We start from the raw sequence: 12,543 nt of genomic DNA, 5'->3' as shown, positions 1-12,543 counted from the left end.
TCGTTTACGCAGTTTTACGACTCGCTAAATTATTTCAAATTTCACGTACGGTTTCACGGAAGGGATCAGCTGCACAGATCCTTATTTCGGAACCGTGTGCTCTGAAAACTACTCGCTACAACTCCCTAATTAACTTTTAACAGACAAGAAGGGGGAAATACCCTACTGAAAAAAATTATATGAATTTTTTTTCTGATATGTTTATTGAACACCTTTTTCATATCAGAACTTATTATTTCATATCAGTTTCATATGCCGCATGTCAGTTACATTAGGCTATAGGTTGCGCTAGGTACCGCCCAATTCATGTGCTACAAAAATATATTTATTTACTCACGCCATCATGTAGATACATTACGCATACCGCTAACATCAGATGAACGAATACATTGAGCGCATATACACACACACGGCACAACAAACATGAATACAACAACACACCCAATAACTACCTCGGAGCTCTGCGTTTCCGCCTTTTATACAGGTCGTTTTGTAAGTACGGAGTTTTTCGGTGACCAACTGCGGAATAAATAATATTTAATAATATTTTCAGCGTGTTGGATTTTTTTCAGTAATGTCATATCTCTGAGAGTATTTACAACGGCTCAGGGGACGAATCTGTTAATAAAAAGTAAACGCGCATGCCGTAATTATTTGAAAGCCAGTAAATCAAGCCGCTCCACTGCGGTTCCAAGCCACGTGTTTGCTTTCCCGCGCAGGACGTCGTATACTGAAAAAAAAAAATTATAGGAATTTATTTCTGATATGTTTATTGGACACATTCATATCAGTTGGCATATGTTGCATATCAGTTCTTATATGTCGCATATCAGTTTTTGGGTATTTCATGTCAGTTCTAATATCCCATATCAGTTTTTGGATATTTCATATCAGTTTCATATGTCGCATATCAGTTTTTGATATTTCATATCAGTTCTTATATGTCGCATATCAGTTTTTGGGTATTTCACATCAGTTCGAATATCGCATATCAGTTTTTGGATATTTCATATCAGTTTCATATGTCGCATATCAGTTTTTGGATATTTCATATCAGTTTTATATGTCGCATAGTAGTTTTTAGATATTTCATATCAGTTTTATATGTCGCATATCAGTTTTTTGATATTTCATATCAGTTCTTATATAGATTCATATACTATTTTTCAGTAGGGTAATATGCATTATGCGACGGTCGGCAAAGATTCGCTTTAAATTATGTTTGATATGTTCGCACATTGTCTAATAAACATCCCCAACACTGAAACTGCAGCCAAAATACGGTGTTGGCTGGTGTCGTGAAGACAGAATTAGCTACGCAGACGCCTGAAAGGTCTTCGAACCATATTTGCTTCATGAATAACGGTATGCCGGGAACATGTCTGCCCTGAGTTTAGAACCAATGCGACAGAACTAATGCGACAAGAATGGAACACGGCCCAGACGGTGTATGCAGACTGTCCTCCGAAAAATGTATAAGCAATATGACTACGGCTTGACGGTTCTGACATTCCATAAGGTGACCAGACGTCCGGTTTTGCTCGAGGCGGTCCACTTTTAGGGGTTGATTTCTTCAGTTCCGCTATCTTGTCTCAATGACCCCCTTCTTCGTAGAAACGTGCATAGCGGAGAACCGAACCGCTTATTTAGCGGTTGGGGTTGATCAAGCAGCGAAAAAAGTGCAGCGTCATAGCATTCATCTTTCTCTGTGTGTGTGCTATCGCCGGCTAGACAAATCAATCGGAGATAATGCCCCGTGACCTTGCGTTTTTAGTATGTGTGTACTCGTATGTTGTGTAGTCTTGACTACTCTCGGACGTGTGGTGAAACGGAGTATGATAAGTTTCCCTATGCGCAATATTCATGCTGAGATCGAACATGAAATATTCAATATTGCTCGTTTTTTTATTTTTTTCTTCACAACGAGATTGCCTACGCCCTTGGCAGAGCCACCCTGGCAACAGAGCGGTTGAGTGCCTCCCTGAAAGGACCATAGAGCACCCCCAAGAAGAGGTTCTGGACGCTCTGACTGATGGCCTTCTCGAACTTCTTCTGCCTCTTGCTGTTCAAGTTCAGGCTCTTGTTCATGTTGATGCGGAAGTTGACACCTGTCACAGTCAGGGTCTTCAGCACGGCTGGGCGGCCTAAAAAATACAGAGCGAACGAACAACGTTGTAATAACATGGTTTGGTAGAAATTCATGTTTTGTTTCGTAAAGAAAGTCCGAAAGAAGCAATATATCTCTGGGGCTCAGCTATTCTAAGCGCTGGTCAATCCTAATAACATTGGCGAAGGACACAAAACATACCCCAAGAAGTGTTGAGCACGTTATTTGGTTAATAAGTACATCAAATACCCTAGCCGTTCAGTTATAAATTGCAATTATATATCGATACATTTTTTAAACACAATAAGGTAAAATGAAGTTCTATTTAACATCGAATCGGAGTAATAACCGAATACATAAATAATATTCGATATCTTGGTACCTTACGGGCCTGACAAATAGCATGATTATCAATAGTTATTTTATGTTGAATTGGGATGAAACAGTTTTAGAATTGATTATTCTTTTTCAGACGTTTGGCCTATGCGGTATTCAACCTAGCGGGTGTCCGTTCTTATGTCCGCTATCTAATCAAATATCAAAGATATTCCGGTTACCAACATTGGATCTAAATCTCCCCTTTGAAGCACACATGTAGGTTTCTGTAAGCTAGGGTTCTTCCGAACGCCTTCTGGGGTGACCTCGTGACTTATCATTTTAATCTGCGCTACACTTGGAATCTGGTGAAGTAAAAGCTAGTGCTCCAGACTCAAAGTTAATGACGGCCAATATCACCTGATCTGATTTCTATGGAAATTTTTGTTATAGCGACGTTAATTCACATATCTATTGTTCGGTATAAGAATTCCAGGTTAGAAGTCGTACCGCACTTTCAAATAGCACACCTTCGGGTACACAGGTCGACTCAATCTGTAGCAGACAAGCAACAAACTGTTCTTAATAACGCTGCTCTCATCTTGTTTACTAACCTGAAAGGGCGCCAGATATGGCTTGTAGGAAGTGATGAATTACGGATAAAAATACTTCAAACTTCACGCCGGTGAATCCTTCCAAAAAGTATCTCTGCTACATTTCTGGAATCAAGCTTTGTTTAAACCTAAGAAAAAACAATATGCTGCAGTATGTAATGTAGTCTTATCGTAATTACCACCGTTGGCTCACATTAAACCAGGGGCATTGGAAATGTTCGGGAAATAGAAGTGTAGAGTTCGGGTCGTCCCAAAGCGGAGAGAGAGGACGAGAAGAATGCGCTTGCAAACTCTAAATATATTTTAATTCCAACAGAAACGGGAGGACCGATGCGTGGTCCCCGCACGTCTGCCGGACGGACAGCATCTGGGATCGACTCGTCGGGGTCCCTTCCTTCTTTCTCTTCCCCGACGATGTCCTCCTTTCCGGTCCTCCTCGCACCGCGTCTCTCCGTCCTGGCGTCTCTCTTTGCTTCTCAAGGGGAGCTAGGCCGGAGGGAGATATGTGATTCCTGATACTGCTTTCGGTTTTCGACTTGTGTCGGCTTCCGTCGACTTCTCTTCTTAGAACCGCCTTGGCAGGTGGCTACGCCGACGTCGTCACACAAGTAACGGGGAGTTTCCCTCCCTCTCCCTTGAATTCTGTGCTAATATCACTATCAACTTAAGAAGTGCTGCAAGAACTGCGAAGAATCGCACTTCTTGTTGTCTCGAGACTAGTTCTTTGACGTTTTTATTATTTGATATGCAAAGGCCACAGTACCACTACCTACAGAACTAGTGAGATTGTCGTCACGCCTCGCGTGTCTTCAGCTAACATATACAACAAGAACGCCTAAAGAGATTGGAGGACCACTTCCAAGCCCCACTGTTTCAATGCGTTAATGCCTCTGGTTCTAATATCAACTATGCCGCCTCGTGTTGTACTAGAATTATGCGTTTTCATCGTGGTCACGAGCCCCGCAGCTTCGCACAAAAGACAGCGCGCACTTACCGCTCCAACCAGTGGCTTCCACGAAAGCGTTGGTCTTCTCAACGACCAGGTCCATGCTGAAGTCCTTCTTGCTGCCGCTCATGTCGTATCCTTTTGCGGATCCGTCGAAAGTGATACGAAGACCGTCCAGAGACATGTAGCAGCCCGTGGTGACGTTGGCCCCCTGCCAGCCAGGGACGCCGCAGTCCCCGCGGCGCCTGAGAGTGCTCGAGAGGCCGTAAAGGGTTCCGGACCTGAATTCCGCCTTGAGGTCGCGGTTGGTGAAACCCGTGGAGTCGACCTTCACGTTGAATGCCGGGACGCCGACGGGGTCCAGGTTGAGGGAACGGACGTTGTTGGGAAGGTGATCTCGGAGGACCGCGTCCATGTACATGTTGGCATCCTGTATGGAACCGGCGAAAGCACCTGAAACGAAGCAAAGGCCATTTTAAGGGACGGAAAAGAGTCCCATGATTTAAAGGGGCAATCAGCTATCAATAAGACATTTTCAAGTACCGGAATAAGACATGTGGGTATCACGAGAATAGTTTCCCTGAAAAATGCATTTTCTCGCAATACTTCCGTCGGGAGGCCCAGTGACTTTAAAGCACGTTCCCCTTTCGGAGGAGGGGGGGGGGGGGGGGCGGGGTGACGTTTTTGTAATGGTTTTAAAATGCGAATCGTTCCTGATTTGGGACAAGTCTGGTAACGTAAATATTGCGATAAAAGTTCGTTTCTGCTGAAGTATTTTACATAACCTAGGCACATAAAAAATGATTTTTGGAGGAAGGTCAGATTGTCTAGGAGCTATTTGAAACATGATTTTAATCTGGGGTCTGCGTCTCACAATAAAATTACATTTCGGAGTTGCTCTAAACTAAATAAGTGTTTCGTTGTACCGGCATATTTCTATTTTTTTATTCTTTTTCTAGGCGGGGGGGCGGGGGGGGGGGGGTATTTGGGACATGGGTGTTCTCTTCGGGCTCATTAAAAAATGCCCTTTGGGAGTTCAGTTCTGTGTCGCTTTGATGGCAAAATCATAACACTTATTGACAACATACAACTTGGACGACGAAACACATAAGCAAAAAGTTAAGACGAAATACAGCGTTTTTCCCAATTCCGGAGTGAACATAACTTGTATTCACTCCTGTGTGCCACAAGGTTATGTCCTTGGATCTCTCATTTTCCTTATCTACATAAACAATCTACCTTCTTGCGTTTTTTCTAACATTCTCTTGTTTGCCGATGACTGCGTGGTTTTTCGCGAAATAACTTGTGATGACGATATAACTAACCTGCAGTCGGACCTTAATGCCATCTCTGAATGGTGCAAAGCATGGTATATGAACCTAAACGTCAATAAATTAAGATATATGCGCGTATCTAGAAAAGCACATATTTTCTAAATCACCGTCCCCTTCATGCCGTCACTTCTTACAAGTAAGTACCTTAGCATTCACATTACAGCCTATCTCACCTGGACCGCTCAAATCTCGTATGTTATTAACAACGCTAACAGAATGCTTGCATACATTCGACGTAACTTCTCAAAAGCCCCTCCGTCCTTAAAACTTTTGCTATATAAGACATTAATCCGTTCAAAACTTGAATAGTCTTCACCTGTGTGGGATCTTTACCAAGAAAATTTTAATAGGTTCACTTGAAATGGTTCAAAATATTTCAGTTCGTTTTATCCTATCTAACTATAACAGAACTGCCAGCATAAGCTCAATGCAATCTAGCCTCAACCTACCAACTCTAGCATCTCGCCGTAAATTATTTCGACTGTGCCTATTTCACAAGTTTTTTCATCACCCATATCTGCGCCATGACTTTATTTTATCTCCCCCGTACATCTCATCCACGTTGGATCATGCTTTTAAGGTTGGAATTCCATTCTGCAAAACTAACGCAGTTTTTCAGTCCTTTTTCCCAAGCACATCAGATGAGTGGAATCGCCTTCCCGCACCTACGGCAACCATGGAAGACCACACTTTTTTCAAGAACGCTTTATCTATCATGCTATGATTAGGAGCCTCCTTTTTGTCTATACCAGTGGTTCTCATGCAGTGATGTTTCACGGACCCCTTGTGAATCGGCGAAAATGGTGGAGGACCCCGTTCGTGTCGAGGGGAAGGGAAAGGTTTATAATGATAATGATATATAATATTTGGATATAACAAAGGGCTGGCGTCAAGTAGACTTTTCCCATTGATGTACAAGCTAGAAAACTCACCCGAAAATTGAAACGTCTCCTCTCAATAGGATAAAATAACACTTTAAAATAACACAATAACACTTGCCCGACTTGACTCACAAGGCAAGGCTTTGCGGACCCCTAGAATGCCTTCGCGGACCCCAAAGGGTCCGGGGACCCCTATTTAAGAACCGCTGGCCTATACTAATAGCTGAAAATGTTGAATTTTCTTATGAAATGTAATCCACTCCCCTCTCTAATGCCTCAAGCCTTGAGGGTAAATAAATAAATAAATATATTGTTTCCCGGAAAAAAATAGTGTACGCATTGCCGAACGCTCTATCCCCACCCATTGTAGCGCTCGCTGTCCAGACCAAATGCAAAGCTGCCATAATTAACTGTTGCCTTATTCAAACGCTATCTGTGTTCTTCTGAAACTTTCAATAGGACATTTGGGCCCTTTCTACGTAGTTTGCGCCATTTAGCCTTATCTATTCTCGAACTTATTTGGCCACCATTTTACCACCAAATAATTTCCGAAATTCACTTATTTCTTTTGAATAAAATAATAGTTCGTTTGAACTCTTCGATACCTGGTTTGGCCCGGTAGCGCTACAATTGGGAGGAAACAACACAATCAACAATGCGTTTCCTCGTTCTTTTTTTCTTTTTTTTTTTTCAAGCTAGAAAACGTTTTAAAATCTTTTCGAGAACATTTCGTAGAATCGCCCACTTACTCCCGACATTGGGCGCCTGCTAGCCCTGCAGTGCTAAGGTCGCTATATGTTTGGCAGACGAGGTCTTTGCCGGTTAATACCTTTCGAGTTAGATTTTTGTCATCAAGATTAACAACCCTAGTACGCTTATAAGCAATTAAATGCAAAGGTGCAAGAAAACTGCACAATAATGACGAAAACGCGTTGGCACTATGCTAAATAATAGAAGTGTAGAAGTGTAGTCAGATCTGCCAGAAATGCTCTTTGTGTTTGGCGGTGATATTTGTTTGAATATACGAGGAACCTTTATTTCTTTAAATTACAACCCAGCGCGTTGCGAAAAGTGCAATTTAATGTGATGTCGTGAATTCCAGGCACGGTTTTTACATGCCTTGGGCTTCCCGCGAGCCGAAATTTACGGCTCTTATGTAGGTAGTGCGAAAGCGGCATTAAATCCATTTGTTCAGATGTATCGTCACATGGAAAAATTTTGATTTTATTTATTTATTTCTGCTCACTCGGATTAGCTGTTTCATTATTTATTGTTTACGTACGAGAAATAATGCATAGACTTATTGATACAAAGATTAGCGTAAAGATATAAAATGACATTTATTGATTGTACATTCTTTTTGCAGTGCCAAGGTCGCTAGGGTTTGTATAACGACTGTCGTGAAAACTTTGATATACCGAAAAGTAAACAACTTCTCTTATAAAATGTGCAGATCGCTTATTATTGGACAATAACACGATTCCAAATTTTTGTACGTGTGCTGAGTAAAACATATTTTCAAATGACATTATCTGCAAACTAACCGATTCTATTTACAGTTGATGGCTGCACCTGGTAGGACAAATAATTAGATCTGCTTCAGAGTGGCACGTAGTGTATGAATGCCTCTGGGGGGGGGGGGGGGGGGGGGGATTGTAGTCAGATTTTCATTGCTTACGAAGTTAAGACTTCAGTAACAGGCTTCGAAAATTAATACACAGTATTAGAAGAAATAAAGGAAATGTGTCCAACTGCCAGAATGTTAGAGCAGTGTGGCATAACATAAATATTTAGGATGTGAATACGCTGTAGAATATTATAGCATATTCTCCACATAAGCAACTAATCCACATATTTGGTATTTGATACCGTGTCTATTTGACAACACTATTTGGAATATTCTGCCCCACGTACATTATTCTGGTTACGCAGAACGCAAAAAAAAGCATTGGAAGGTAAGTTACAGTGGTGAAGAGTCAAATATTCAAACATTTAAATATTATACGTTAAATGAAGTAAAACGTTTGTTATTCGTACAGTATTTGTTGCGTAGTCGAATTAAAGACAGCAGTCCCGTAATTAAAAGAATTAGGTTTATGGCTTTCTGTTATAGCAAATAATTTAATATACACCGGAAGACATTTAATGCAATATTTAGATTACAAAATAATTAGCAGCTATACAATGGCTAAAACACCTAATATCGATACCATGAACAGTGCAAAATGATTTCTTGAAGTTTTAGCGTCACGGGTAAGTGATAAAATTAGGACTGATAGCAGATGTACCCCGACTTTTTGACACCGTTGCTCGTGGAGAACGCTATGTTCCAGGGCACGTAATACAGCCTCCACGTGGAAAGCAGTATCTCGTGGCTACGTCGGCAAGCGAAAGATAACGGTACATATTATTAGTAGTATCCAGTATATTTCTGGAGTATCTGAAAGTCAGTGCAAGGCGGCCTTTCGCAAAACGCATCAAGAAACCCCTTAAACCTTTAATAGCTTGATTGAATCGGAGCAGAACGTCCTCATATCCTCTCTTTACTTCCTGAAAAGTATGGGTATTCCGCGTTGCGCGTTTTTCATAGTGTTGTGAAAAACCTACGAATGTTTCCTGGGGCATAATCAGCACATCAAAGTCGGTGGTGGGCGTCAATCGATATAGACTACTGTCTTTCGCTCATTGTCAGTTGGCCTCTTCACAAATTGACGCAAAGATACGACGGCCAGGTTAGTTGTGATTGCCTCTAGTTGATTGACAACAAAGGGCTGCGACTCATCGGGTGCACTAACTAACAAAATGGGAACGTAACTTGACCAAAACTTCAAGCTTGCTTCCCCCCTGGTGAATAACTAAACGTGGAGTCGCTGGAAAACGAGGGACGGCGACGTCACCCAACAGTCCCTGAAGGATCGCATTTTTTTCCGTTGTGACCTGGGTGAGCATCGGACCGGCGTGTCGTCGAGCGCAACTACGGTGCGATGCCCGTTGAATACCCCAGGCTAGCACTGGTACTGTATCGGGTAAATTTCTCGTCTACAGCGGTTACATCAGAGGCCCAGTATGCTTGACAGTCTTCCCGCGGTTTAAAACAAACACTTAACTTAAACACTTCGTGTCTTATGAGATGCTGCCATGAGAGTGCGCTTGCTATACCTCTATGCCGAATAACACGTGCATGCATAAATTAATTAACCCAAATTGCAAATATACAAAGAGAACTTTAAGTATAATCTGCATGTCATTCGTGACAATAGAATCCATATTATGGTTACGTTCGCTTACTGGATTTTCTATGACAAGCGACTTGTATTCTTTTATAGTACCATATGCCATCGTTGCTAATATAAAAAAAAAAATCCATGTCCGTCACGCTTGAAATTTTGTTTCAATTTAAGATATGACCTCGTTCCTTTTAAGTCTGGTTGACTGCTTAAATATGAAGAGACATTAGATGAGGTGCTTAACCTACCAGAATAATTTGTTAAACGTTGAGATGAAGCCATATGATCAAGCACTGAGCATTCGAGCTCGAGACGAAGTTTTAGGCGGCGTTGTATCGACTTCGACTGAAGCGACTAAAATTTCGTAAAATTAAAAAAAAAAAAAAAAAATTGATCTCTGAAATGAATTGACAGAACATTACTCAAAATACTGACAGTGAGCAGGCGAGCTGGCGGATATTTTCCATGATGACTTTAAACGGATAGAGGCGCCGAGAAACGAAACACTTTTGCTGAGGTAGAGAAAGCAACAGGGGCAGATCATATCTCCCACTCATCTCCAAACAACTCTGCACACGGAATTATTTTTCTTTTAGTTACACGTCAACATTAAACGACCAGAAACCCAAATATGGTCTTGTTATAAGCAAGGACAATTCTTTGGTAAAGACCCCATTGTGATTAATTTCTCGCAAAAATAGTGCAGGAGTATTTTCGTATAAGTAGACATTAATCTCGGGTGTTTGTTTTTAACATATATCTTTCTAGACTGATCACATTTTTGTTCTCCTTGCAGATCTGTTGGGAATGTCGGCTGCAGTGGTCAGTAACTTTGACATCGAGTAAAATAAAACACCACTAAAAAAAGAAAAAAGAAATGCGCCAAGACGGCTCTCCTGAAAGGAGGTTTCTACTTACCGGCAATAACCAGGCACACGCAGAAGAGGGACGAGATGGCCATCTTGACGGTTTGGCAAGAGCTGAAAACGAGCATATCTTTAAATACATGTTTCCGAACTCTATTATTCAAGGTATACAGCTTACATTCGTGTTACCTTACTGCGCTCCCAGATCCACCCCAGTAATTATTTGAAGAAATTATCTAGGTTTAAAAGCATTCAACATGGTATTTACTGACGAGAAACGATCAGCGAAGCATAATGAGGTTTAGCGTTTGTGCCTTATAAGGGGCAAATATGTTTCGTTGCGCTCCCGGAATAAGTTATTTAATCCTACACACTAAGTGAATATTTCTCTACGTATACCAACCCAAGAAGTCCCTAACCGTCCATGCTCATTACTGTTGGAGAAAAGCTTTCGTGTTGTATCTAAGCAACTTTGATCAGACTAAGTCATAATAAGAGATAATATGTAGTTTCTTGTGTTTTCAATTCAAACCGGAATATTTAGTGTTTAAAAGCAGACACTATTTTCGAACGCTTATTTTCCCCAATTAATCAGTAGCACCCGGAGAAGCAACGCTAGCTCGAACAAAACACTGGTGCTAAGGCGCATTTCGTTTACACGAGAAATTTACGAACTTCAAATTTTGCTACCTAATGAAGTCGCTATGCTCGATGAATACATTTTAGAAAAATGCTACTATTAATGTTATTCGTCCAGCGTCTTCTCGCGAAATAAAAATATAAAAATAAGAAAACCTGTTGATCACTTGTTTACGAAAACCGTGTCGAGCTCTTTACGTGCGAACCTAAATTAAACAGTGTTTTACTTCCTGCCGCATTCTAACCACAGCCTAAGCTAGGATCCGATGTAGCCAATCAAGCAGCGGCAACAATACATCGCGGTGAAGCTCCTTGTTTTCGCGAGCTCAAAGAAACGATGAGCGCATTGACGATGACCTTTCGACGGCGAATTAGGACGGACGCACGTAACAAAACTTCCCCATGCATCGTTACACCGGGCGTCTTACCAGAGACGTTCAAACCCGCTGCAAGTTTCAGTGTTTCGTAGGTTTCTCGGCGTAGTTTATATGTAAGGTGCTATCAGCGCCGAGTGCAGTCGCGGCTTCAAAGTTCTCTGTGATCCAGACAATGTGCAATGTGATTAAGAAAAAAACCCATAAATTCGTCGTGTGCGTAGGACTCATCGGCTAATCTTAGTTACGATAACGCGCCGCAATAGTCTGGAGCACTTCCAGATAAGCCGCTTTCTGTACGGGCATATCTTCTCGCCCGTCACACATACGGGATATTTGCGTTCAGAGACAGACACGACAAAAAACAAAAGAATGAACTTTCCCCCCCGAGTTTCCGTATTGCATAGCTTCGAGCCAATATAATGCATTTGCCTAATTGCCACCGTTGCGGCGTCATCAGACTCTGAGTCAGAAAGAACAAAATTATGGTAATACGAACGCGTACGACCACCTGGAGGCCGATAATTCAAACGTAAATGATGCCCGATATTTTTTTTCTCCAAAGGTTTACATAAGTCAATGTGTGCGTGAAGCTTGAATATTATTGCGAATAATTAGTCCAAAAAAGGGCGCGCTGTGCGCGGTAATAAATTCCTTGTTTATTAAGGCGAAAACCTTGTATGTCTCATCGTTCAGTCGACCTTCAAAGTCCTTGAGCGAAAACGCGTCGGCTACATGAAAGGTACCATAACGTTTGAGTGACAACTCAGGCGAATAAGAGTCAATGAAATTAGGAAGGATGATAAAACAATTTAATAGGAATCAAATTGAATTAAGAAGAATCAAATTGAATTAAGAGGATTTAAAGAGAAGAAACAGTAATCAATGGGAATTAAGAAGGACGACAAAGTTGATTCAGAGGATTGAGATTGAATTCAGAGGAATTAAAGCGAAATATGTGGATGACTTAGTGAATTACCATGAGGACTCAGCACATTGAGAAGGATGGCTCAGAACAATGAGAAGGATGACTCAGCACATTATGAAGATTGACTAAACACATTGAGGGGGTTGACTCAGCAGTTTAAGCTGACTAATGAAGGTGGCTAATTAGTGTGGCTAATTAGCACGGATGACAAAGCGATTTAAGAAGGTCTTGGCGCTTTCGCCTTCAAGTCGTCTTAGGGATAACCTATGAGACCCTGAGAATTTTTCTTTGGCACAAAATACGCTGCACCTT

General features: G+C 41.5%; 1 protein-coding gene across 1 annotated transcript; it reads right to left on the bottom strand.

The window, feature by feature from the left end:
- Positions 1-1,886: 1,886 nt before the first annotated feature.
- On the bottom strand, positions 1,887-11,479 carry LOC120840390. The gene is made up of 4 exons (XM_040210890.3): positions 11,358-11,479; positions 10,343-10,404; positions 4,031-4,435; positions 1,887-2,144 (listed from the first exon to the last, which is right to left on the bottom strand). Exons 2-4 carry the CDS (start codon positions 10,383-10,385, stop codon positions 1,933-1,935), a joined length of 660 nt encoding a protein of 219 aa, XP_040066824.1. The 5' UTR covers positions 10,386-10,404; positions 11,358-11,479; the 3' UTR covers positions 1,887-1,932.
- Positions 11,480-12,543: the final 1,064 nt, after the last annotated feature.

Source organism: Ixodes scapularis, unplaced genomic scaffold, assembly GCF_016920785.2.
Source record: "Ixodes scapularis isolate PalLabHiFi unplaced genomic scaffold, ASM1692078v2 PGA_scaffold3__209_contigs__length_174095766, whole genome shotgun sequence".
Classification (NCBI taxonomy): Eukaryota; Metazoa; Arthropoda; class Arachnida; order Ixodida; family Ixodidae; genus Ixodes; species Ixodes scapularis.
This window is presented reverse-complemented; position numbering and strand designations above follow the sequence as displayed.